The 22,090-nt window shown below is 35.0% G+C and overlaps 4 protein-coding genes across 5 annotated transcripts; 1 reads left to right on the top strand and 3 right to left on the bottom strand.

Annotated features, from left to right (window-relative positions):
* Positions 1 to 1,288: 1,288 nt before the first annotated feature.
* Positions 1,289 to 1,870, bottom strand: LOC120193411. The gene has a single exon (XM_039195916.1). It carries the CDS (start codon positions 1,868 to 1,870, stop codon positions 1,289 to 1,291), a length of 582 nt encoding a protein of 193 aa, XP_039051847.1.
* A 5,328-nt stretch (positions 1,871 to 7,198) lies between these two features.
* Positions 7,199 to 8,668, top strand: LOC120193375 (peroxidase 27-like). Its single transcript, XM_039195886.1, has 4 exons — positions 7,199 to 7,451; positions 7,584 to 7,769; positions 7,890 to 8,055; positions 8,181 to 8,668. Exons 1-4 carry the CDS (start codon positions 7,233 to 7,235, stop codon positions 8,585 to 8,587), a joined length of 978 nt encoding a protein of 325 aa, XP_039051817.1. The 5' UTR covers positions 7,199 to 7,232; the 3' UTR covers positions 8,588 to 8,668.
* A 309-nt stretch (positions 8,669 to 8,977) lies between these two features.
* LOC120193346 (probable splicing factor 3A subunit 1) lies at positions 8,978 to 12,624 on the bottom strand. 2 transcript variants are annotated; one of them, XM_039195857.1, is made up of 4 exons: positions 12,492 to 12,624; positions 9,960 to 12,203; positions 9,567 to 9,863; positions 8,978 to 9,251 (listed from the first exon to the last, which is right to left on the bottom strand). In XM_039195857.1, exons 2-3 carry the CDS (start codon positions 12,141 to 12,143, stop codon positions 9,594 to 9,596), a joined length of 2,454 nt encoding a protein of 817 aa, XP_039051788.1. In that variant the 5' UTR covers positions 12,144 to 12,203; positions 12,492 to 12,624; the 3' UTR covers positions 8,978 to 9,251; positions 9,567 to 9,593. The 2 variants fall into 2 exon arrangements, with proteins under 2 accessions (XP_039051788.1, XP_039051787.1); XM_039195856.1 differs by lacking the exon at positions 8,978 to 9,251 and adding an exon at positions 9,274 to 9,313.
* A 1,704-nt stretch (positions 12,625 to 14,328) lies between these two features.
* On the bottom strand, positions 14,329 to 20,838 carry LOC120193398 (synaptotagmin-2-like). The gene is made up of 9 exons (XM_039195903.1): positions 19,974 to 20,838; positions 19,453 to 19,694; positions 18,845 to 18,863; positions 18,228 to 18,436; positions 16,445 to 16,554; positions 16,193 to 16,291; positions 15,078 to 15,549; positions 14,860 to 14,991; positions 14,329 to 14,774 (listed from the first exon to the last, which is right to left on the bottom strand). The coding sequence occupies exons 1-8, from the start codon at positions 20,726 to 20,728 to the stop codon at positions 14,903 to 14,905; spliced, it is 1,995 nt and encodes a 664-aa protein (XP_039051834.1). The 5' UTR covers positions 20,729 to 20,838; the 3' UTR covers positions 14,329 to 14,774; positions 14,860 to 14,902.
* Between the last annotated feature and the right edge of the window lie 1,252 nt (positions 20,839 to 22,090).

Below are 22,090 nucleotides of genomic sequence, written 5' to 3'. Positions count from 1 at the left end.
AGTAAAAATAATTTGTTAAAAATAATAGTTAAAGTTTCATAGGCATTATAAAGTAATTTAGGGTAATGTGATTCAAATTTAATCAAAAGTTGGACGTGAAATAGAGTAATTTAATAAATAAGAAAATCATAAAAAGTTTAGGAACTATATTTTAAAAATAAAATTATTTTCAAAAAGAGCAATTAAAGAATAAAAATAAATAAAGAAACAACTAAATTAGAATCAAATCACAAAATGATCAAATTATTTTTTAGGTATAACCATTGGTATCTAATTTATTAATCGAATAATTCAAATCAAATATTATAGAGATCAAATATAGGAAGAAACCTTCCGAACTCAATTTGCTCCATACACAAACGTCAAGATTCAAACTCATGACATTGACATCTTGCTTAAGGAATCTAGTATTTAGGGATAGACACAAGATCCAAATTCGATGGGTTTCGATCTGACTCTTCCCGACCCTATCGAGTCATATTTTAAAAAAATATCGGGTTGTGTCGGGGTTTTTTAGTGGTCATGTTCGGGTCGGGTTCGACTTTAGGGTAAAAAATATCCGAACATACTCGAAAAAATATATAATTTTACCTTATATTTAGGGATAATTACAATAATACCCTTATATATTTTTTAATTAAATCCTTATTTTTTATAAATATATTATTTCAGATTGAGTCGGGTCGGATTTTATCTTAAAAAGGCAATCGGATTGGGTCGGGTGTATAATTTTTTAGTCGGATCATATTGATTGAAAGTCCAACCCAACCCGAACCATGTATATCTCTACTAGTACTTGATCTCACAAGACCAACTGATTGCTGGAAAAACAAATAAATTATTTAACTAATGATGAATATAATGTTTTAATTTTTCCTTCTCATCTATTATAGAAAGCTTTGTTAATTTATAGAAATATATTCTAAAAAGTTTGTTAATTTTAATAAATAAATTTTTTCATTATAGTTTATAAAATAAAGTTTAAATCCAAAGAGGTTCTAAAATCCAACTTTTGGCACAATATATATGTGTGTGTACATATATAATATCTATATTTTAGAACATAAAGTTTAAGTCCAAAAATGTTTAAAATCCAACTTTTGGCACAATCTGTTTTTGACCTAATCTATTTTTTCCAGTAGAAGCATAATAGTACCAAAAAGGCAATTTACAGCTTATAAGTACCATAATATTTAACAATTAAATAGTTACATTTTTTTAATCTAAAATTTGCATATCGATTATCAAATTGAATTTTGAATATTCAGAAATCGGCACATGGCAAATTTTACAACTTAATTTTGGTCTTACAGATCGACTGAACAGTTCGAGAACGGATAAAAATCGAGATATCACATTTACTTGGAACCGATGCATGAATCTTCAAAGCGTTAAACATCGTCACCTTCCCATGCACCGTCGCATCCGACGAGAAGTTGACGGAGCCCGCCAAAACATCCGACCAAAACGTAGCGTTCGAAACCAAACGGTCCACCATGAAATCGGCAACGGTGCTGATGTTGAGCTTCCCACGGGCGGGAACCAGCGATTGTTGGATCGGAACCGTGGCGACGATATCGCCACGGTAGTTTATAAAACCCGTCGTGTTCTTGAACTTGAAGCTCCCGTAATTACGGTTGTTAACGGCGATAACCATCGACACCGTCGCGTTTATCGCGCTCGCGTTCAAAATCCCTCTTAAACCCAGACCGATGTCCTCGAGACCCAGCGGGTAAACCACGATTTCTGGGTTCTTCGGCTTGAAAACAGTGAGCGCCAAGATAAGGAAGACGATGGCAACGATGACTATGAAAATTGCAGCCACACCACAACATATTTTGATACCTCGAGAAGCTTTGGCACTGCCCATTTTGAGAAAAGAAAAAAAAAAGTGGATTTTACTGAAATTTTATGCAATTACGATGATGACTATAATTAGTCTGGAAAATTGGAGTATTTAAAAGCAATAATTAAAGAGAGAAGGGTGCTTGATTTTGTTAGATATTGAGAGTTGAATGCTATTTGGGCATCGAGTAGAAATCTATTTTGGATGGACTTCTTTGCTATTTGGTTTGATTTCTTTCCAGTTCTTTCTGTCAATTTAATGGTATTTTTTAAATTGTTTTTCCTTTTCTGAGTTAATATTTAATAATTAGGCAATCATAATATACCATCTCATTAATGGGATAAACAAAAATAATAATTTTAGTTTTAAATGCTGAGTATAAAAATGAAATCAATAATATTTTTTATATTTAACTCATTTGGTATTATTCTAGTTAACATATAATTGTATAATAATTTAGAGCTTATTGTACAAGGGGTCCCCAAACTATGATCAATATTCTAAATTATTCCTTAAATTTTAAAACATTTTATATTAATATCTAAATTATGACCCATTCTATATTGGCCCCCTAAATTTTGAAATATTCTATATTAATATTCAAACTATCATAATCATTTCATTGTGATCCTTTCGTTAAAGTATCATTCTTTTGACCGGTGTGCCATCGACGATGTGGATCTCTTCTTTTAACCGATTTCCATGGCGAATTCTCGTCCTCAGGCAACAATGGTTACTCTCTTTGTGTTAAATCGTAGTTAAAGCATTGGCAGAAAACTTGTATGCGAGGTCAGATTTGAGCTTTTGCCGGTTAATTATTTTGTTCATTCCAATTGCAAGTGATAATAATGGCAGGTAAGTCTGCTGGTGTATAGGCTGATGAGGACCCATGTGCCATGCCGGGATGGGCTTACTTAGTTGATCTGTTTTTCGAGATGGCCTAGAGCACATAGGCCTAAGTATTCTAATTTAATTTAAGATTGAAGATTGAACCAAAATAAGATCGAGTCTTCTTTAATTTAAGCTTTGTTGATTTCTAGGGAAAAACTATGGTCGATGGTCGTGGAGAAGGATGTCGGCCAAGCGGAGCAAGAAGACTAAAATATTAACTTAGTTCCAGAAATATAAGGGTAAAAAAAACAATGTTTTGGTTCTTTAACATCATGGTATTAAACAATTAACGTTCGAGTGACCTAAAAGAATAAAATAAAAAAAATTAGTGATGAAATTGAACATTTTTATAATTGATTGATCAAAATAACACACATTGAACATTGGACTACTAAAAATATATTTACACATAAAGTTATTTAATCAAACTTTATAAACAAATTATGCAATTCGAATATTTGTAGATAAAATAAAAATAAATTTGTTTTTGTGGATTCGGATAATTACTATTTGTATATTCAAATAAATAAATAATTAATCTACGAATTTGTATTAGTTAATATTATAAAATAGCGAATATTTTTGAAATTGGAGGTCGGGTACGTAAGATGAGTTTTTAAAATTAGTCATTGTTGAATTCGAGTTTAGATATATTTTGATCTAAAATAATTATGATAATATTTTTTATATATTATTATTAATAATAGAATTATGCTATTAAATTTTACTATAAAAATTTTATGTCATTGACTTGAATAAATTAATATTTTTATTCAATTATTGATTTATTTAAAAAATATATGAAGAATTGAATATTATATTAATTTAGGTTGAGTTTTTTATTAAAATTTTATTTAAACTCGAGTCAATATCAGATTTTATTAGGATCGTATCAGGTCGGATAAAAATTTATCTCTATGTTATCTATAGCATTCGATTCTAAATCAATTAATCGTTGAATTAGATATCAAATTATTATTAAAAAAAATTATTAACTAGAGAGAGAAAAATCAATTTTATAACTTTTAGACTTTTTGTAAATAATGAGTAAATAATATACACCGAGAATATTGAGATTAATTAAATTTTAGAATTGATTCACACAACAACCATATATCAACATATTATAGCCTCATGGGTGGATATATTTGTAAATCCTATTTTAAGAAGCAGTTCATACAAATTACAATACTTAAAACTATATATAATACTTCAACTCTTAAATTGAAGAAATTTACATTTAAATGTACCTAAATTACCATCTCCAAAATATTACAACAACAACAATGATAATTCAACTAATATTCGGTGAATTTATCAAGTGATTTCAGTGGTAAAAGAAAAAAATTATTCTCTCTAGAGATCATGGGTTCAAATAATTATATCTGCAAGATACGTTATCAATAAATTAAAAATATTCTGAATAAATATACCTATAACCATATCACGTTATTAAAAAAAACTAATAGTCGGTCGATTACAAGGAAAGGACTCAATTGCACCAACAAGCCCAACATTCAGGCGAAGTCAACTATTAACGTTGAATATATATATGTGTGTGTGTGTGGTTTGCTATCCACAATCCAAATTCTCTCTCATTTTCTCATTTCTGATAGGGAAGGAAATGGCTACGGAGAAAAGTTCATTTGTCCCCCTTGTTTCTTTTGGCTTCTCTACTCTCGTTGGAGGGCATCTAATTGTTTCTTTGTGTAATACAAAGGTGTAATAGTTAAATTCGAAGTTTAATTTGATTGGTTCATATAATTATTCGATGTCATTTAATTCGCACTTAATTCCTCGTTAGGTTGCTGCTAGTGTCATGGTCCGCAAGTGAGACTCGAGAGCGATATCGTACGCACCGGATGAGTAGCAGCCGTATGCACAATTGGGAAGCGTTTGTGACATGCTTGGAGGTTTGAGACGGAGTCCGGTGTCTCGGCTGTGGGTAGGTAAATTGCACGAGTACTTGGTGTAACAAACAAACAATAGTCCAAAGGGAGGACTAGGGATGGGCATGGCATATGACCCGAACTCGACCGATTCAACCCGAGCGGGTCGTGTTTTTTTAAAAAAAAAAATTGGGTTCGGATCGGGTTCGAGTTTAGGGTGAAAAATATCCAACCCGGCCTGAAAAAATATAATTTTACTTTATATATTTTAGAATAATTGCAATAATACCCTGTATATATATATATTTTTAATTAAGTCTCTGATTTTATAGAATAAAAATATTTTTTTTATTATTTCGGGTCGGATCGAGTCGGTTTTTAAGTTATATATCGGTTCGGGTCGGGTGAAATCTTATTTTGGTCGGGTCGAGTCGAATCTCGGGTGGAGGATCCTTTGGTCTCAGATCGGGTCGAATTGACCAAAAACCCGACCCATGCCCATCCCGGAGGACCAACCGGCTGTGGGAAAAGTTCATTTTTCCCTCTTGGTGTAATAATCAAATTGCGACGGCTGTTAACAGCTGTGCTTTGTTGACTTCAATTAAACTAAGAAACCAACCGATATTCGTCGTGGCTGCGGTGGTTGGGATGGAATCTATGCTTCTATTATAAGCTTTGGAAACAGGGGCGAAGCTCCAAATCTATTTTAGGGTTACGTTTTAATTTTATATTCTTTGAGGTTCAAATGATAATTATTAATTTATGGTAAACAACAAATTTCATTACTTAATTTTAATTTCACTTCTATTTCGATTAGTAAAATTTTCAATCTGATTTCTCAACTTTGATATTAATCTTCTATTAAATTACAAATGATATGATAACGTGATAGTTTATACGAAAATACTTTTGTTTTAGATCCCTATGATAAAGAATAAAATCATGTTGTTTTAGATCTATATGACAGTCATTTTTCTTTACATTATTTTTTCTTTTCTTCTTCTTCTTCTTCTTCTTCTTCTTATGTCCAAACCAACCTAGATTTCAACTACTGCTCATCGGGACTGAATATCGTATTGACCACTGTTATTTATGATCGACGAGTTTTAAAATTTGTCATTAAACTTGTTTCTTTCTCGTAGACGCGGATTTTGTGTTTGTTTAACTGCCAGACTCCACGAATCTAACATTGAATGTTTAGATTTCTTGTATTAGATGGAGTCTAAACGAGGATATGTTGCTTGTTCTAAGAGTGGTCTTTTTAATGTTGGGATTTTAAAATGGAGACTTTAATAGTCGGAGATCCACCAAAACCGAAAACAAATTTTCTTTTTTTTTTTTCCCTTTTTTCAATTTTAACTTAGTTGAGGTTTTTTTTTTATTGTGTTAACAGCTGAAATCATAAAACTAGGTAACTAAACAAGCTATCATCTTCGTTTTTACATGCGTTAAGGATGGTTATAGAGAAGATATGAAGATTGGTTCAACTATATCGAACCGAATTTCTATTAATCGAATTAATCGAACGTTTTTTTAACTGTTGGTTGAATAAGGTTTTTTTTTAATATTAATTGAACCGAATAAAGTTCGGTTATTTCGATCGGTTAACCGAATTAACCAAAAAAAATTATAATTTTTTAATTAGATTAATTTGAATGTAATATAAATATTTTTTTATTTGGGTTAAAATTTTAATTAGATATTGATAATTCAATGAGTTTAGCGTGATTAAAAAATAATTGAGTCTTAATTCTCAATGAGTTTGAGCTTAAAATATATATTTAATATATATAATATATTTCATATTTAATAATTTCGGTTAATTTGGTTAATTCGGTTAATTAACTAAATTCGAACTGAATTAACCGTTAACCGAATATTGAAAAAAATGTTAACCGTTCCCCATCCGAACTAATTCGATAGCCGACCGAATTAACCAAAATAATTCGGTTCGGTCGGTTAATTCAATTAAAATCAAAAAATAAACATCCCTAAAAATAACCGAAGAAATGAAAGGGGAAAAAACAGTGGACTACATATGACTTACATTCCATGTCATCATATTATTTATAACGTTGGAGTGAATAAAACATGGGCAATGTCATAATTAATTCAAAGTTTGGTGACTAATTCAAAGTTTAGTGACTAAAACATAAACGAGTCTAAAGTTGAGTCATGAACTTTGTCTTTTACCCATTGATTTATAATTGCAAAAACTTTGGAAGGATTAAGTTTATCATTGTCTACTCATTAATATATATTGTTTATCAATTAACTAATTAATTAATGTTTTTCCATTTTAGTTACCATTTCACCATCAAAACTTTTTGACATATTTTGTCCCATTAAATCTACCATTCGTTGGATAATATAAATGTTTGTGAAAACATATAATATTAATCGGACATTAATGATTAATTATATTACAAAATTGAAGTTAAGACATTAACATCATCAATCAACAAACTGATAAATAATTCATGCACGATTCCTTATAGTTAGTGATTTAATTTATCAAAAGCTCAACCAATCTCTGTTCTTACACTATATATAATATATGGTTTCAATGTAAGAATAATCAGTTCGATAATTAGCTCAAGGCAAAAATGGTTGTCGGCAAAAGGGTGTTTCTGTTGCAGTTGATTGTTGTTGCTGTCCTGGTTTTGAGCCACAGCAATGTACAGGGTTTGAACCTGGGTTATTACCACAAAACATGTCCGAATGCCGAGTCGATTATCCGAAAAACGACTTACGGGTTCATTTCTCGAGCACCGACTCTCGCTGCTCCTTTGCTCCGGCTCCATTTCCACGACTGTTTCGTTAGAGTAAGTTATCGGTATCCGACACATGAATCTGATGTATGTTGAAACATGAGTGCTAGAGCACGAGAACATTATCGTTCAGAAACATGTCTTTATTCGATAAATTAGAGTGAACATTGACTTTTTTTTTTAAAGGGATGTGACGGATCGGTCCTTTTGAATTCAAGTAACAACCAAGCTGAGAGAGACGCATTCCCCAACCTAAGTTTACGAGGTTACCATGTGATCGATGCCGTCAAATCTGCTGTCGAAAAAGTCTGTCCTGATGTGGTTTCATGTGCCGATATCCTTGCCTTGGTTGCTCGAGATTCAGTTTCCATGGTAAAAATATCACCGAGTTCATTTGACATATTTGTGTACTTGTATTCGAAAATATCACCGAGTTCACCGACAGTGTTCGAAGTCCGATTAAATTGGATTTGTTTTGAGTGAATTTTTCAGATACATGGACCTTCGTGGGAAGTTCCCCTGGGACGAAGAGACGGAAGAGTTTCGAGATTGAACGAAGCACTCGCGAACTTACCTTCTCCTTTTTTCAATATAACACAACTCAAACAAAATTTTGCTTCTAAAGGTCTAAACATGAAAGATCTAGCCGTTCTATCAGGTATTTTTTTTTCTTTAAAAAATGGTACTCATTTTCTATTTAAATCCATTCCGACATCGGACGTACCTTCAGACATTTAAACCGGCGTAATGTTGTTATGTATGCTCTTTTCATGATTTATAAAGGAGGGCACACTATTGGGACATCTCATTGTGTTGCCTTCGGCAACCGTCTCTACAATTTCACTGGCAGAGGCGACACCGACCCGTCAATGGATCCGAATTACGTCGCTCAACTGAAGAAAAAATGCAAGCCAGGAGACACCACAACATTGGTGGAGATGGACCCCGGAAGCTTCAAGACCTTCGACGATGATTACTACACTCTCATCACTAAAAGAAGGGGGTTGTTCGAATCTGACGCGGCACTTCTCAGTGACGCGGAGACAAAAGCTTATGTATTCCATCAAGCTTCCATCCGCGGATCGACTTTCGATAAAGATTTTGCGGTGTCGATGGTGAAAATGGGTAAAGTGGGAGTACTAACTGGGAATCAAGGTGAGATTAGGAAGCATTGTGCTTTCGTGAATTAATTGAAGAGCTTGTGTGTGTTTTTTCTTTAATGATGATTTTTTATTGCTTTGATGGCATTTTAATTGGCTAAAATGTAAAGGTTTGGGAGAGTAATTTCCAACAAAATTTGTATTGCTTTGAATAGTTTCTGTAAATGGCTTTTTGGTGCCATACATTACCAAAGTGAAATTTGTGTAAATTAATATTGCTCTTTATTTCACATGATTCCTGGACAAGATAAATTTATAATTTACACCTAACAATAATAGATGCCGCCCTACGATCATGCTTTTGACAAAATCGTATAAATTCAATCCAATTTTTTATTTAATTATATAATAAAATTAATATAAAAATAAATTTTACATTAATTATATAAATTCTTTCCCTGTTTATTTTCACTCGAAAGATTCAATCAACAAACAAGGTTTAGTTATGCTCTCTCTTTTCTGGAAAGAAAGGCAAGTTCCATTAAATTAAGAGAGAGTACGATGCAAGCCATGTCCAGTAGCATCCTCCAAAACAAACATCAGAACTACAACCCGAGTTAATACCATTACACCTAACATCGGAATTTCCATACATGTTAGCATCACTCCCTCTTCTAGCCAAGGCACCGGCAAGCCTATTGCCCTCGTGGCGAGTCTGGATAATCCGAGTCTCTGGAAGTGGTTCGACATGGTCCTGCAATAAAAAATAAGAGAATCTGGTAACCTGTTCTTCGAATGAGAGGACTCTTCATAAAACTGATAAAAGAGACAGTATCAAGCTCAATAATCAAATGATTTAAATTCGATTGTGTTGGTATTGACACCGAAAACCTATGGAAACCAGCCACCCATTGCTTTCGGTCATTGCACATTTGAAATTAAATACCTTTACTTTTAATCTAAGGAATTTAATCCTATACTAATTGTAAATTCGTAAAAATAAAGGACCCAACCAATGAAAATGTAATCTCCAAAGATTCCAAAAAAAAATTCAAGTTCAAACAGAAACCTTACAATAGCCTGATTCGAAACCTCATCATCTCTTCCTCCCACCACGTTCCCTTAATGAAAGAGCCAGTGGTTCTCCTGCTCCAACATTGTAATATGCAAGGCTCATATTGTCCTTCAGGAACCCAGCTTTTCCACTCAGTTTCTGTTTGTTCGCAGGAAGCTGGATCTCCCCTGAAATTTTCTCTTTCAAACTGCCAACCGTTTCGGATAAGGCCTGTACTGTGATCTCGAGAAGTTGTCTTTTGAGATTTCCTTCATCAAGGTTTGGAACCGATACAGTAATACGAGCAGGTCCCTACAAGAGATCCCAATCAACAGTTGTTAGAGGTACGACAAAGCAAGTAAATAAAAAGTAGGGGTACGTCGGAATAAGATCAAGGGATCCTCCTACCGGATGCTGAGCAAGGAACTGATCTTCGGGAATAAGCATAGAATCATCAAGCTTTTGTTTCTTTGGCTCAGGTTCATCAGGAAGTGGTGGAGGAGCTTCTTCTGGTGGTGGTGGTGGAGGCATTCCTTGGGGCAGAGGTGGAAGTGGCTGCATCATAGGCATAGCAGGTGGTGGGACAGAAAGAGGGGCAAAGGGTCTAGGAACTGACACAGGGGTAAACTGAGAACCCGGTGGAGGGGGCACAGGAACATTAGCAGCGTTCATGGACATTGATGGAGGCATTTGGGGTGGTCGATTCATCATCATGTGTGGTTGGCCAGGTGCCATTTGCATTGGAGGTGGTGGTGGACGAATTGGTTGCATCATTTGAACACTCATGGGTCGAGGTTGAGGTAATGACATAGGAAACCCACCACTAGAAGCTGTGGAATATTGGGGAGCGTTTGAAGGAACATGAGGGAGATTTAAAGCAAGACCAGGTGGTGGGGGGAGGGGTCGAATTGATGGAACACCAGGTCTAGGAGGAAGAGCAGCGGGACCAGGGAGGTTCTGAGCATTGTTGATAGCTGCTTCGTTTTGATCCTCTCCCATCATAGTTTGAGACATGGCTTGATTTGCAGTTCGTCCAATGCTTCCAGTATGACCATCCCATATAACCTGTTTCGGTTGCTCATCTTTCTTTTTCTCAATCTCTGCCTTGACAGCGTTCGAGACTTCTTCCTCGGTGGTACCAAAGATATCAGGACGTGTGCGTGCAAGTCCACAAATGTTTCTCGAAATCTCATCATCCTGAGCAAGAGTTGTCTCCCTGATCTTTGCAAACATCCTCTCTTTCTGCTCCTTGTATTTTGGATCAATTAAGGAAATTCTCATGTGTTCCGACATCTCATTAATGGGAATCAGTTCACCAGTTATCGGTGAAACAACAAACTTGGTAGGATCCCTTTCAGCAGGGATTCTCTCCTCGGGCCTCTTCCAGTTTTTCACAATTCTCATCGGTGGTTCGGGTTCGTCGTTTGCTCTTACATCTTTCTTTTCACCATCATTCTCTTCAATGCTAGCAGCTCTCATGCCTTCCTCAACAAGCTGTACCTCTTCTTCGTCCATTTCCATTTCAACCTCCTTTCCAGGCTCAACAATTTCATCTTCTTCCATAGTAGATACCTTGCTCCTCCTTATGACCTCCTCGATTGTCATTGGAGGAGGCAAGTCCTCATCCTCATCATCTGCAAAGTCTATAGTCTCAACCACAACAAAATCATGCCAATCTATCATTGCCATTTGCATTCTCTCCTGCTCAATCTCATCCTCTGCTTTCTGCCTAGCTTGCTCCTGTGAGCGTTCCCATTCCAATCGATGCAAGCTCCTCTCGAGCACAGTTGTCATATCAGCTACACTCTTTCTCAACTTCTCAGTCAAACCCTTAGAAGGCATCAACACTTTGGAATATGCATCAGCAAGTTCGGTAAAAAAGGTAAACATACTATGAGTGGGCCTTAAAAAATTGAACTGGGGATTATTAATCTCCCTACTAGTCAATCCAGTCAAGAACGATTTCCCATTTCGTGCAACAAACTGTGCCGTAAGCTTAATAATATCCAGCTCTTCCCCTGTAATCCCTTCAGGAAGTCTAACAGTATATTGAGCAGCTTCAGGTGGTTCAAGATTCTTTTTCACTGGCAGTCTAAACGGAGCAGCAGGATCAGGCTTAGCTACTGCCACTGCCAAATCATTCCCATCAGCACCTGCAGCTGTAGCAGGCTCTGTCGGAGCAGAATCAACAGGCTGCAAATCCGGTTGCTGCTGTTGGGAGTTGGACTGGTTCTGATTCTGAGCTCGAAACTCAGACAGCCTATGTTGATAATAAGCATGGTAGGGATCTGAACTAGTCAAGAAATTGAACTTAACATTGTTAGCATTGTTGGCAATGATTCGTTTCTCAAATTCGGGTCCATTTTTGGCAACAAACTGAGCAGTTTTATCAACAATATTCCTGATATCTGGAGGAGGATGAATGATTCCAATGGTTCTAGTGTGGGTTGCAATTGAGCTGGCTTTGTTTTGTTCTTCATTCGGTGGTGCCTCTTCATTTTGAGTTTCCAACACTTGAGATGGTGGTAATGGTCCTAAATCTCCATCAGACGGTGGTGCCGGAAGGGGTAATATTGGTATTACCCCAGGCATTTTCGATCGATAATAAAAATGAACTTACCAAGGAAGAATCAAAGCAAAACGAAATAAAACCTGCAATGAAAAAGAACTTAAACTAAACAACTCAGTCCAAATCCGTATTTCTACATGAAACGATACAGAAATTGTGCGGAAAAAAATTAGGGCACAGAAAATAAGCAGTATAGAACATAAGATTTCTAGTTACTTTGAATAAAATTTGTTAATCATATCTCATGTTTTTCAAAACTTCTAAAATAAATTACATATTTGGAAACGTAAATTCGGAGAAAGGAGAGACTGCCGCCAGGAAAAAAAGATTAAATAGGAGAAAAGACAAACAAAGAAACGTGAGGCTCTGACCTGGAAATCCCTTCGCGATATGAGAAAGCAAAAACAGTAAACTATGGTGGATTTGAAAGAGGGGCTAGGGTTTTAGGTCCAAGATGCTAGGGTGAAAATATAAGAGAGGAAAACATATATTTTCTCGTTTGCCAAACAGGAATGGCAGAATGGACTCACTCGGGGAAATAACGTGGGTTTGGCGTAATCAAATGTCATTAATAATTAGAAAGGCTAAATTACTCAAATGGTCACTGAACTAAGATTGTTTTCCTTCTACTATCGAAAGTTGTCATCCACATTATCGGCAGATAAGAGGGCCGCCCGCACCAAAAAAAAATTGTTTAGTTATTTTATGTTGTTTGTTTGTCTTTTAATAGAATCATTCAGCGTTGAATGTTTAATCGTTTAGTATTTAGCGTGTTTGTTTCGTACCTCTGAATGATTCAGCACTGACTGATTCAGCAAAACAGTATTGAATGATTCAGCACAAAAGTATATTTTGAATGATTCAGCACAGAAGTATATTCTGAATGATTCAGAGTCATTATCAAACAACATGTCACGTTTAGAGTTAATTCATTCAGGCCTCTGAATCATTCAGTATTTAAATCATTTAACGCTTAATCATTCTGAAATAAACAACAGTCCCTAAATTTTAATAGATGTTAAAGTTAAGCAAATTAATTTATGGGTTATTTCAATTTTTAACTTAAATGTTTTTAAGTATGTATTAATATTATAATTAATTAAATTAAATCTTATTTTTTTGAATTTAAATGTTTTTCGTTTTCAAATTTAAAATTAAAAAAATCTCAATCTCTTACTTTTAAATTTGATGACTTATAAAATAAAGATTTAAAACCCATTTTTGATTTATGATCCATATCTAATCTTTACTTTCATAGATTTATTTGTAAAATAAATATCTAAATTAAATATTTATTAGCTCTGTGTGTTTAAAATATATATTTAAAACTGGGACGAGATATTAAATCACTTAAGCAACTGAGTTGGGAGAGGTTCCTTGCAGTACCATCTCGGATTGCTCGACCACCAACAAACGTGTTAATGGATTTCGGTGCTTGGAGGCGCCTATATTCCCTACATATCCAAAAATTTCACCATCTCAGAGCCGAAATCAATCGATCTCAGCTTACCCGGAGTTCATCTCGAGCTCCAAAAACATGCATTTATGGAGGAGGATGAGGAGTGTTTCGGTCTCTGTTTGTGAAAGACTTAAACTCCATAAACCCACAGTCAAGGGTCAGTTTAGTTTCATATCCCTTCTCCTCTTTTCTTTTTACGATTCTACTTTGGATCGAATTTCTTTATTTGAAATCTGGTTCTTGGCGTTTGAAGAAACTGATGATTTGAATATCATTAACAGGTGGCAAAGATGGCGAAACCTGTAATGCAAATGGTTTGTTGAAGCTTCAAGATGATGTAATGACGTGTACAGGCACCGCAAATGGAACAAATCGGAGCAGCTTCCGCCGCGACAAGGACGGTATCTCGGTCATTGTCTGGCAAATACAGCAGCAGACGATGGTCATCTTCCTGGATGGCTATCTTTGGGCCTAACCTAAGAAATAGTGGATCATCTTCGTGTTCATTTTGTTGGGTAAATCCAGTTAAGGGGTTAGAAGTATATATAATGGTTAGAAACGCAAATTTTGTGTTTGATAGTTCTAATTGGCCGTTAAAATGGTAAATTTTTTCCTCAAGTCCCTCTAAAATTTATAAAATTATTAACCTATATGGTAAGAATTCTATAGTCGAGAAGTGTATTACTTAGTATATAGTACTCAACAAAATGCTTAATGTGGAAAATTTTGCTTTAATTGTACTCAAAAATCCATAACAAATAATTTGGTTATAATTTTCGTCTCCAAATCCTTAAAAAAAAGAGATTAATTAATTACCAATGAACATGTACTCAAAATATCCCAGGAAAAGAAAGAATGCAAATGAGTTGGTCGAGTCGAGTATGGTCAGGAATCAAGGTTTCACTGCAGAGCAGAAATCCCAGCCATCGCACAATACCGCCTCGCCTTTCATGTCGAGTCGATTAGCGTGAACATCTTTCATGTCGATTCGATTGGCGTCGAACATCACGGAGAGAATAGGGTAATAGTTTCACACCCTCCTCTCAAGTCTCGATTCTCATTACTGACGTCATTAACATATAGCAAAACCTATTGTGGCTTTGTACATTGCATGTCATAGAAGAGAAATATTTGCCTGCATCACATTTAAACACTCGGCTATGTTGTAATCATTTGCGGAATGATGGCCTAAAACCTGCCAATGTACGATATGATGAATTAGCAGCACGGTAACTCAAAATTGCATGCAACTGTAATCATACTCGAGAGAGAATAATTACTCGGTCAAGCAGGACTAACAATTGGCTAGCCCATCACGAGATATCACGGGTTGAATAAATTCGAGCCACCGATACTGAGTGCAATTAGCATTGATATGCTTGTAATCACAGCAAGCCAGAACAAGGTTGATCCTGCAGAAGATAAAATACCGAATGCATTCAAAACAATGACACACACAATTGAAGCTCAATCTTAGATATAGAGAATCTTGTCACACCTCGAGACGATTCAGAACCTTCACCAGATTCCCCATTAACATCACTTAATCTTGTTTTCAGAGACCCCATTCTTGATATGTCATCAAAAGATTCGTTTCCGGTACGTCTTGATAGGCCATCAAAAGATTTGGTCCCAGGTTCGGACAAAACTATGCCTTGAAATTCCTCGCTCACAATCAAAGCTGCTAAAACATCCATGAAGGACTCTTTGTTTGTCTCATCAGTAATCTGTTTTACGCCCTGCTCATAAGTCACATTTGGTTCATCAGAATCAGATAACTCATCATCTGAAGCGTCGGTATCAACAGACCCAGCCACAGTTGTGTCATCTTCTTCATCCTCGACATAAGCTTTATAAGTTAACCGAAGTAATACTTCTCCTGCAGATCTCTTTCTGAATACTCCCCAACCTCCTTGCAAAACAACAATCTTATCTGTTGGAACAGTGTCCTGTAGAGGCCCAAGATCAACCTGAAACATTCATATGCATCAGATAAACATATGCATAGAAAAGGGAAAACCATTGCAATCTATCATCAGTTAGCCTTCAAATAAAGTGAAACTTTATCATGAATTCATATGTAGCTGTTAACTATATTCTATATAAATCAAACGAGCATTTGAAGCAACAAACATGGATATCTACTCTATAGACCATTAACACAATTCTAGGCAAGGAATAAGTCTTCATCGTCATATTCAAACAAATCTCAAGCTCTATCTAGAATAGTCTGTATGTAAAGCAACGGCAATCTCAAACTGACAACTGTTGCTTTTCATCGCAACAAATAGGTGCCAACTAGCATCTAAAAAATGGACCAACTTGCCAATAGGTCCTAAGTGCCTTGAACATCACGCATGTCTTCCCTCTAGTGCAACCTTTGACCTTTTCCAAAGGAATACATATGCGTGTGTATTATCTGATCCTTAAAAATAGGGCAATTATTGCATGTGATCATCAAATGTCAAAGTTAGATTGCCATGCCCATACTTTACAATTATTTTACACAACCTGTCTATTTCAATCCCAAATCTTAAAATCTAAAACCCTAACTCCTTGTGTATCATATAATTTCACTTATATACATTGCTTTTACAAATAAAATAAGTTTACCTCTCCTGTACCAACTATTAAATCAGCGAACCCAAGGGAGCCGTTCACTTGGATGCATAGTTTTTCTTTTCTAGGGTTTGCCACAAGTAAATGAAAATCCTGCCAAAATGCCAAAACAAATATCAATTAAAGAAATCTTACAGATTCAAGTATTCTGTTCAACCAGTTTGGAAGTTAAATTAGAGATAGTATTCTATATGAATTATTTAAAAAAAAAATGAAAATAACAAAAATAAGGCTTAGGAACTGCACCTGATTCCAAATTGGCTCACCAGTAGGACCCGTAACGGCAGTTTGACTATTCTTTTTACTGTGTATAACTTGATCCCCAAGGGTTAGAGTAACATATGGATCAGTTTTGCCTGAAAAAAGAAGAGCAGAAATGAACACTGAACGAAGGTGTTGATGCACACTAAGATATTCATATAACTATCAGAAGACCTATGTACTTTATCCTCTCACCCTATCTTTTTTTTTTTATAGGAATTGAAGGCCTCATTAAAAAACCCCTTCTTGATTTATGGAGCTTGTTAGAAAGCTCCTTAATCAGTGGGAGGAGGAAAAGAGTGCCTTAAGATTTCATTCAACCAAAAATATTACAAAATATACAACCTGAAAAACACTCACATAAGACACAAACGCTCATAAAGCACGCCTAAACAACCCTATACAACAACACAGACTATTCGTAAGCCACCTTCTGAATACATAATCCTCTAAACTACTAATCTAAATGCCAACCGGGCACTGAATGTGAAAACTCAGCCAATCCCCTCCTTAGCCAACTTGTCGGCCTCCACATCTGAAATCCAATCCCATGTTAGGGGACATTGAAAAGTAAATTACATCTCTGTTGCTTGAACTTATCTCTTTACTCTGTCATACTAATGTAGCCAGAACCAATAGAACTAAAGGGTAGGTTATGAGCTGGACCCCGAGTGGAAGTTTTGCTCATTATTCTTATTATGTTGGGAAGATGGGTAATGAGGAAGACTGAAAAAGAGGGACCTTGTGTCTAAGAGAAAATGTCACCAAACAAGAGAAGAGATAGGAGATAAATGAACAAAGCTCAAAAGATTTCAATGGGGTACATTAAAGGTCCTAAAAGCAGTGAACAACTTAAAGTACAAGAGTAACTTGCTGAAGTTCATTAAGGCTGCCTTTGGTCAAGAATACGGGAACTTCAAACAAAATTTTCAATAGTCTAACACAACTTCCTTCCAAATTCCTTCCCACCTAGTAAAAGCTCCAGTGAGCGAAAACGGGCGAGCAAATGCTAATATGAAACACAAACTGAAGGTGTGATTTGCCCTTTCCCCTTCGCTTTTCTCTGTTATTTTCTTTAGCATCAATCATAGATGAGCAGAAGCAAACTAAAAGATACATGGCCAAACCTATATATAGTGAGTTTCATCCACCTTTTTTTGGGGCTTACAAAGTGTTGCAGGACTAAACACAAACCTAGCTCTTCAAGGACGCTGGCAAGTATTGAATCCTATGACAATTGGGTGTTAGTACCCATATTTTGAAAAGTCGGAGACTATGATCCTTATCATAGACAACACCCATGCCCGAGCTTAAGCAACATAATTTTTTTTGAGAATCCTAAACTAACCTACCCTTAATCCCCCCTCAACCCCTACCAAACAATATAAGGTTTTACATGCACAGATATCTGTTTTTTCTGTCGCAAGTCAAGGGTTGAACAGAAAATGCATGACCTTAAAACTCCTAGTCACCTTTGAACAATTTCAAAATGGAACAGTAGGCTTGTCGAATTTATTGTATCAAGAAGTGTATGCTTCAGCAATTAAAGAAAAGTGCTCAATCCATTATGAGCAGTTATTGACAGCGGAAACTTTTTTCCAGAACGTACAGCAGTTTAAACCAAATTTTGTCATACCTACTAAGCAAGAAAATGAACATTGTCCATGCATCATAGGAGGTCAAACAATACAAATTTATGGAAAGTAAGCATTTCCCTTATAATCAACAACTATATCTTCTCATCACTCAAATGAAAAATGACTCTTACCATAAAAAACATAAGACAGTTTCCTGGCATCAATAAGGGTCACAGACAGTTCTCCAACAAAATCCTTGTTTTTTTCTTCTAGAATTTCTCCTGATTCGAAATCATTTGCAATAGGGCCAACTGCTTCCCCTTTTTGGAAATCCAGGACAATTTTCTTTGGTCGAACAAATAGTCGAGGCAAATCCACTGTGAGCAATTTTCTCAAAAACCTAAATATAAATGCATTCAGTTACCATGAGGATATTAGAAGAATAGAGAGATGCAAAGAAAATCGTTAAAACCAGCTTTGGATAAAAAGTAAGAATTGCGGACACTATCAAACACAACCTATCTATTAACATTTTTCTTTCATTTGACTATATATTATCTACTTCTGACATGTTCTTGAAGCCTGCAACAATTGATTGGGAAATTGTAGCTAAGCTATAAAATGTTTTGTAGTGTAATGTCTTAAATGCCATGAAGGGAAAGGAGAGGCGGATTATGAAAATAATTCAAACCAGAAAGGTTCTTACACAATTTGTTTCTAACAACTGTGTTAAAAATTCATAATCTTTCAGATTCATAAATAGGTAAGTTTGCATAAACTACAGAAACTGTAAAAAGTTAGCACTTACATTGAAAGAACAGGAATTGCTGGTATTGCCCAGTACATGCACAAAGAAAGACAGAGAAATAGATAAATATCAGCGTCTTCAAAGGCAATTAACACATAAAAGGACAGTTCTAATAATTTTTTCTATAGAACTTTGAGGAAAAGGGAATCGAATCGCTCACTTCCGAAGAAAAAAAGAATTCCATAAGCAAAATATAGAAAAGGAATGCTTCTCACCGTTTCACAGTTATGTAATCAAAATCCAATTATTTAAATACCCTATACAGGAGACTGGTTTGCATTGTTTTCTTATGTTATCATCCAGTAAAACATTTCTTCTAACCTTCAAAATCAACTATGAAATTCACAGCTTAATAGGTAGGTAATGAGCAAACTCGAGTTATGGAAGAAACTAAGTTAAATTAAGCAATGCTTAGAGAACCAATCACTTCAATACAGGAAAAGAAGATATTTCAACAAGAAGTATTAACATACAAAGAAAAGGAAGCATGAAATTCTGTAACAAGATAGGTAGAGAGTGGAAGAGACATCTTACTCTCTATGAATGTGCTTAGATATTGAACTAAAGGACAACCTGATACCAAAAGAAGTTTGCATGTATTTACATACCCATTAAGTTAAACAAGCGAAACGGAGATAACTCAAACTTGATCTTTGGAAGTGAGACGAAAGCCCATGAAACAGCTCCAACAAAAGGTTCTGTTGGAATCAATCGCAATTTAACCCAAAGTTCTCCATCAATGTCAAAATCCTGAATACCAACTGGCACGACAATTGGTATAATGCCAAATTTTAATGACAACATCAATAACATCCGAGCACCACCAGTATAACGAAGCCCTATTTGATACCTATAATATGTAAACAAAAGTCAAATGCGCTCTCAAATTTATAAGCAGAACCTCCATATATCCTCAAATAATCAATAGCACATTAAGCATCGAATTTAACATCATACTTTTATTGAACCTCCAATCAAGATATCAAGAACACTTAAACTTGATAATTAGATCTTCATAGGAATCGACAATGATGGACAATACAAGTGCACTAGGAAAATTATAATAACTATGGCAACAACAATAGCAATAACAAAGTTCTGATAATTTTGAAGTGGCAAAAAAACTCACTGCAAATCGTTGACACGCCTCGAAGTCCTACGCTCGACATTCCTAACAGACAAAGGCTCGTCCCCTAAAGAAAACTGCTTAATTTCAACTCTCTGGACATAATCAGGCTTCTTAAGGTTATCAATAACAGGTTGCAATAAGCCAATGATCCAATTCTCAATCCCACCCCTATAAACTTTCCACAACTTTCCCAACACCATATTAACCCATTCAACTGATTCTTTCCTTTGCAAATCCTTTTCCAATATCAAAGAAAAACTGATTGGAACTTGAGGCCAAACCCCAGCTCCCATACTAACTAATTTGCCCCTCCTTTTCCTCGAAGTCCATATTTTATCAAAAGCAACCCCGACAAGAAAGAAAAAAACAAAAAACCCAAAAATGTTACGGTTAATTGGTGGAGAAGGGATTGGGTGGATAACGCCTAGCTGAGTCCTTAGCTTGTCAACAATGGGATCTTGTTCGAAACTAGCGAAGTTTGAACCCATTTGGATTGAAGCTTCTTGCCTTTCACTTTCCCCATCCACAAACTCATTCGAAAAGCCATTGGCTACGATATTTCTAGCGACCCTTACATTAAGCCTGCTGGGATTTGGACCGGGGATTGCACAAGCAAGAAGACGGAACTTCCGGTGTGGGATGAAGAGATTAACGAGTCGGGTCTTGTTCTTCTTCTTGTACCGAGTTGAGAAACGGAGGTTGATTTTAAAAGGGAGGAGAGGAGGAAGAAGAGGGAAGCTTAAACTTGAGACCATTTATTAAGGGTAATGAAAAGTGGGAAGGATAACAACGGAAACCATTGCTATTGGCGGTGATAATGAACATGAATGGACTGACTGGAAGTATGAATTAAATGAAGCTGTAGAATCGGCAAAATATGGTTTTAGTGCCTTCACGATTGTGGATTAACCGACCTTCAAAAATGGATTTGAAAAGGATAAGAAATAATTAAAATATGGTTGGGATTACGAAGTTGTGTGATGGACAACGAAAGCGAACACTATAAATTGGTAGGAAATTTTGTTTGTGGCAATGGGATGCGCTCACGTTTTGCTTGTGGGTCAATACTTTTCTTCTTTTGGTCGGAGAGGTTCTAATGTTTTAGGAGATGAATGAAAAGTCCACCACTACCACCGTCAACTTAGGAAATTCAAATTGAGATATTAAAATTAAAAATGTTTTATACTAATTTTTAAATAATAGTGATATAATTTTAAAGTGATTTATATAAAATTAGTTTTCAAAAAACTTAAAATATCAATCTATACATATTTTTAATGTAAAAGAGAAAGCTAAAATCTAGCTAAACTAATGATCCTGTAGTCTTGCTCTACTTACAGCCAGTTTCTCGTACTGGACTGTCGGATCGATGCGGGTAATCTGATCTGATCTAAAATCAAATTTGTTCGCATCTATTTTTTGTTCGAGTCTTCTAGTTGAGTTTTTAACATTTTCTATGTATAGTCTTTGTATAATTTAAAGCGAGTATTTTCTTGTGTTAAAGTTATAGGAAAATGTTCAAAATATGTATTTAATTTACAATTATAATTATAAATTCTTATTGTAATTTTAAATTTTTTAATATGATTAACATTTTTTTTAATTAAATTTATATATATTTAATTTAATTTAATTTAATCTAATTTATATTATCAATGTTATATTATTAAAAGTAATGACATGTTATCACGTAAGTATAAATAAAATTACTTTTTTTTATTACGATATAGATATTATTAAGGGTAAAGTATATAAATGGTCTCCGCCTATAGGATGTTGTTTTGTTAAGTCTATTAACTATTAAAAGTTATAAAATGATCCATCGAATATAGTACATTGCTTTATTGAGTCTCATGACTATTGAAAGTTATAAAACAATCACCCGACTATTCATATGTTTCATATTCGTCCTTTTATGTTAAAAATTTGACTTTCTTCTAAGTTGGACATTAACATACTGACTGAGATATGATAAAACATGATCTCATGCCTACTTGAATTTTATAGTCATTTGAAATTATAGGATCATATTTTATCATGTCTCAGTTAGTAGGTTAAAGTCTAGCTCAAACGACTGTCAAATTTTTAACAAAAAATGACAAATTTAAATCATATGA

The sequence above is a fragment of the Hibiscus syriacus genome, unplaced genomic scaffold (assembly GCF_006381635.1).
Source record: "Hibiscus syriacus cultivar Baekdansim isolate YM2019G1 unplaced genomic scaffold, ASM638163v2 tig00116995_pilon, whole genome shotgun sequence".
Taxonomy (NCBI): Eukaryota; Viridiplantae; Streptophyta; class Magnoliopsida; order Malvales; family Malvaceae; genus Hibiscus; species Hibiscus syriacus.
This window is presented reverse-complemented; position numbering and strand designations above follow the sequence as displayed.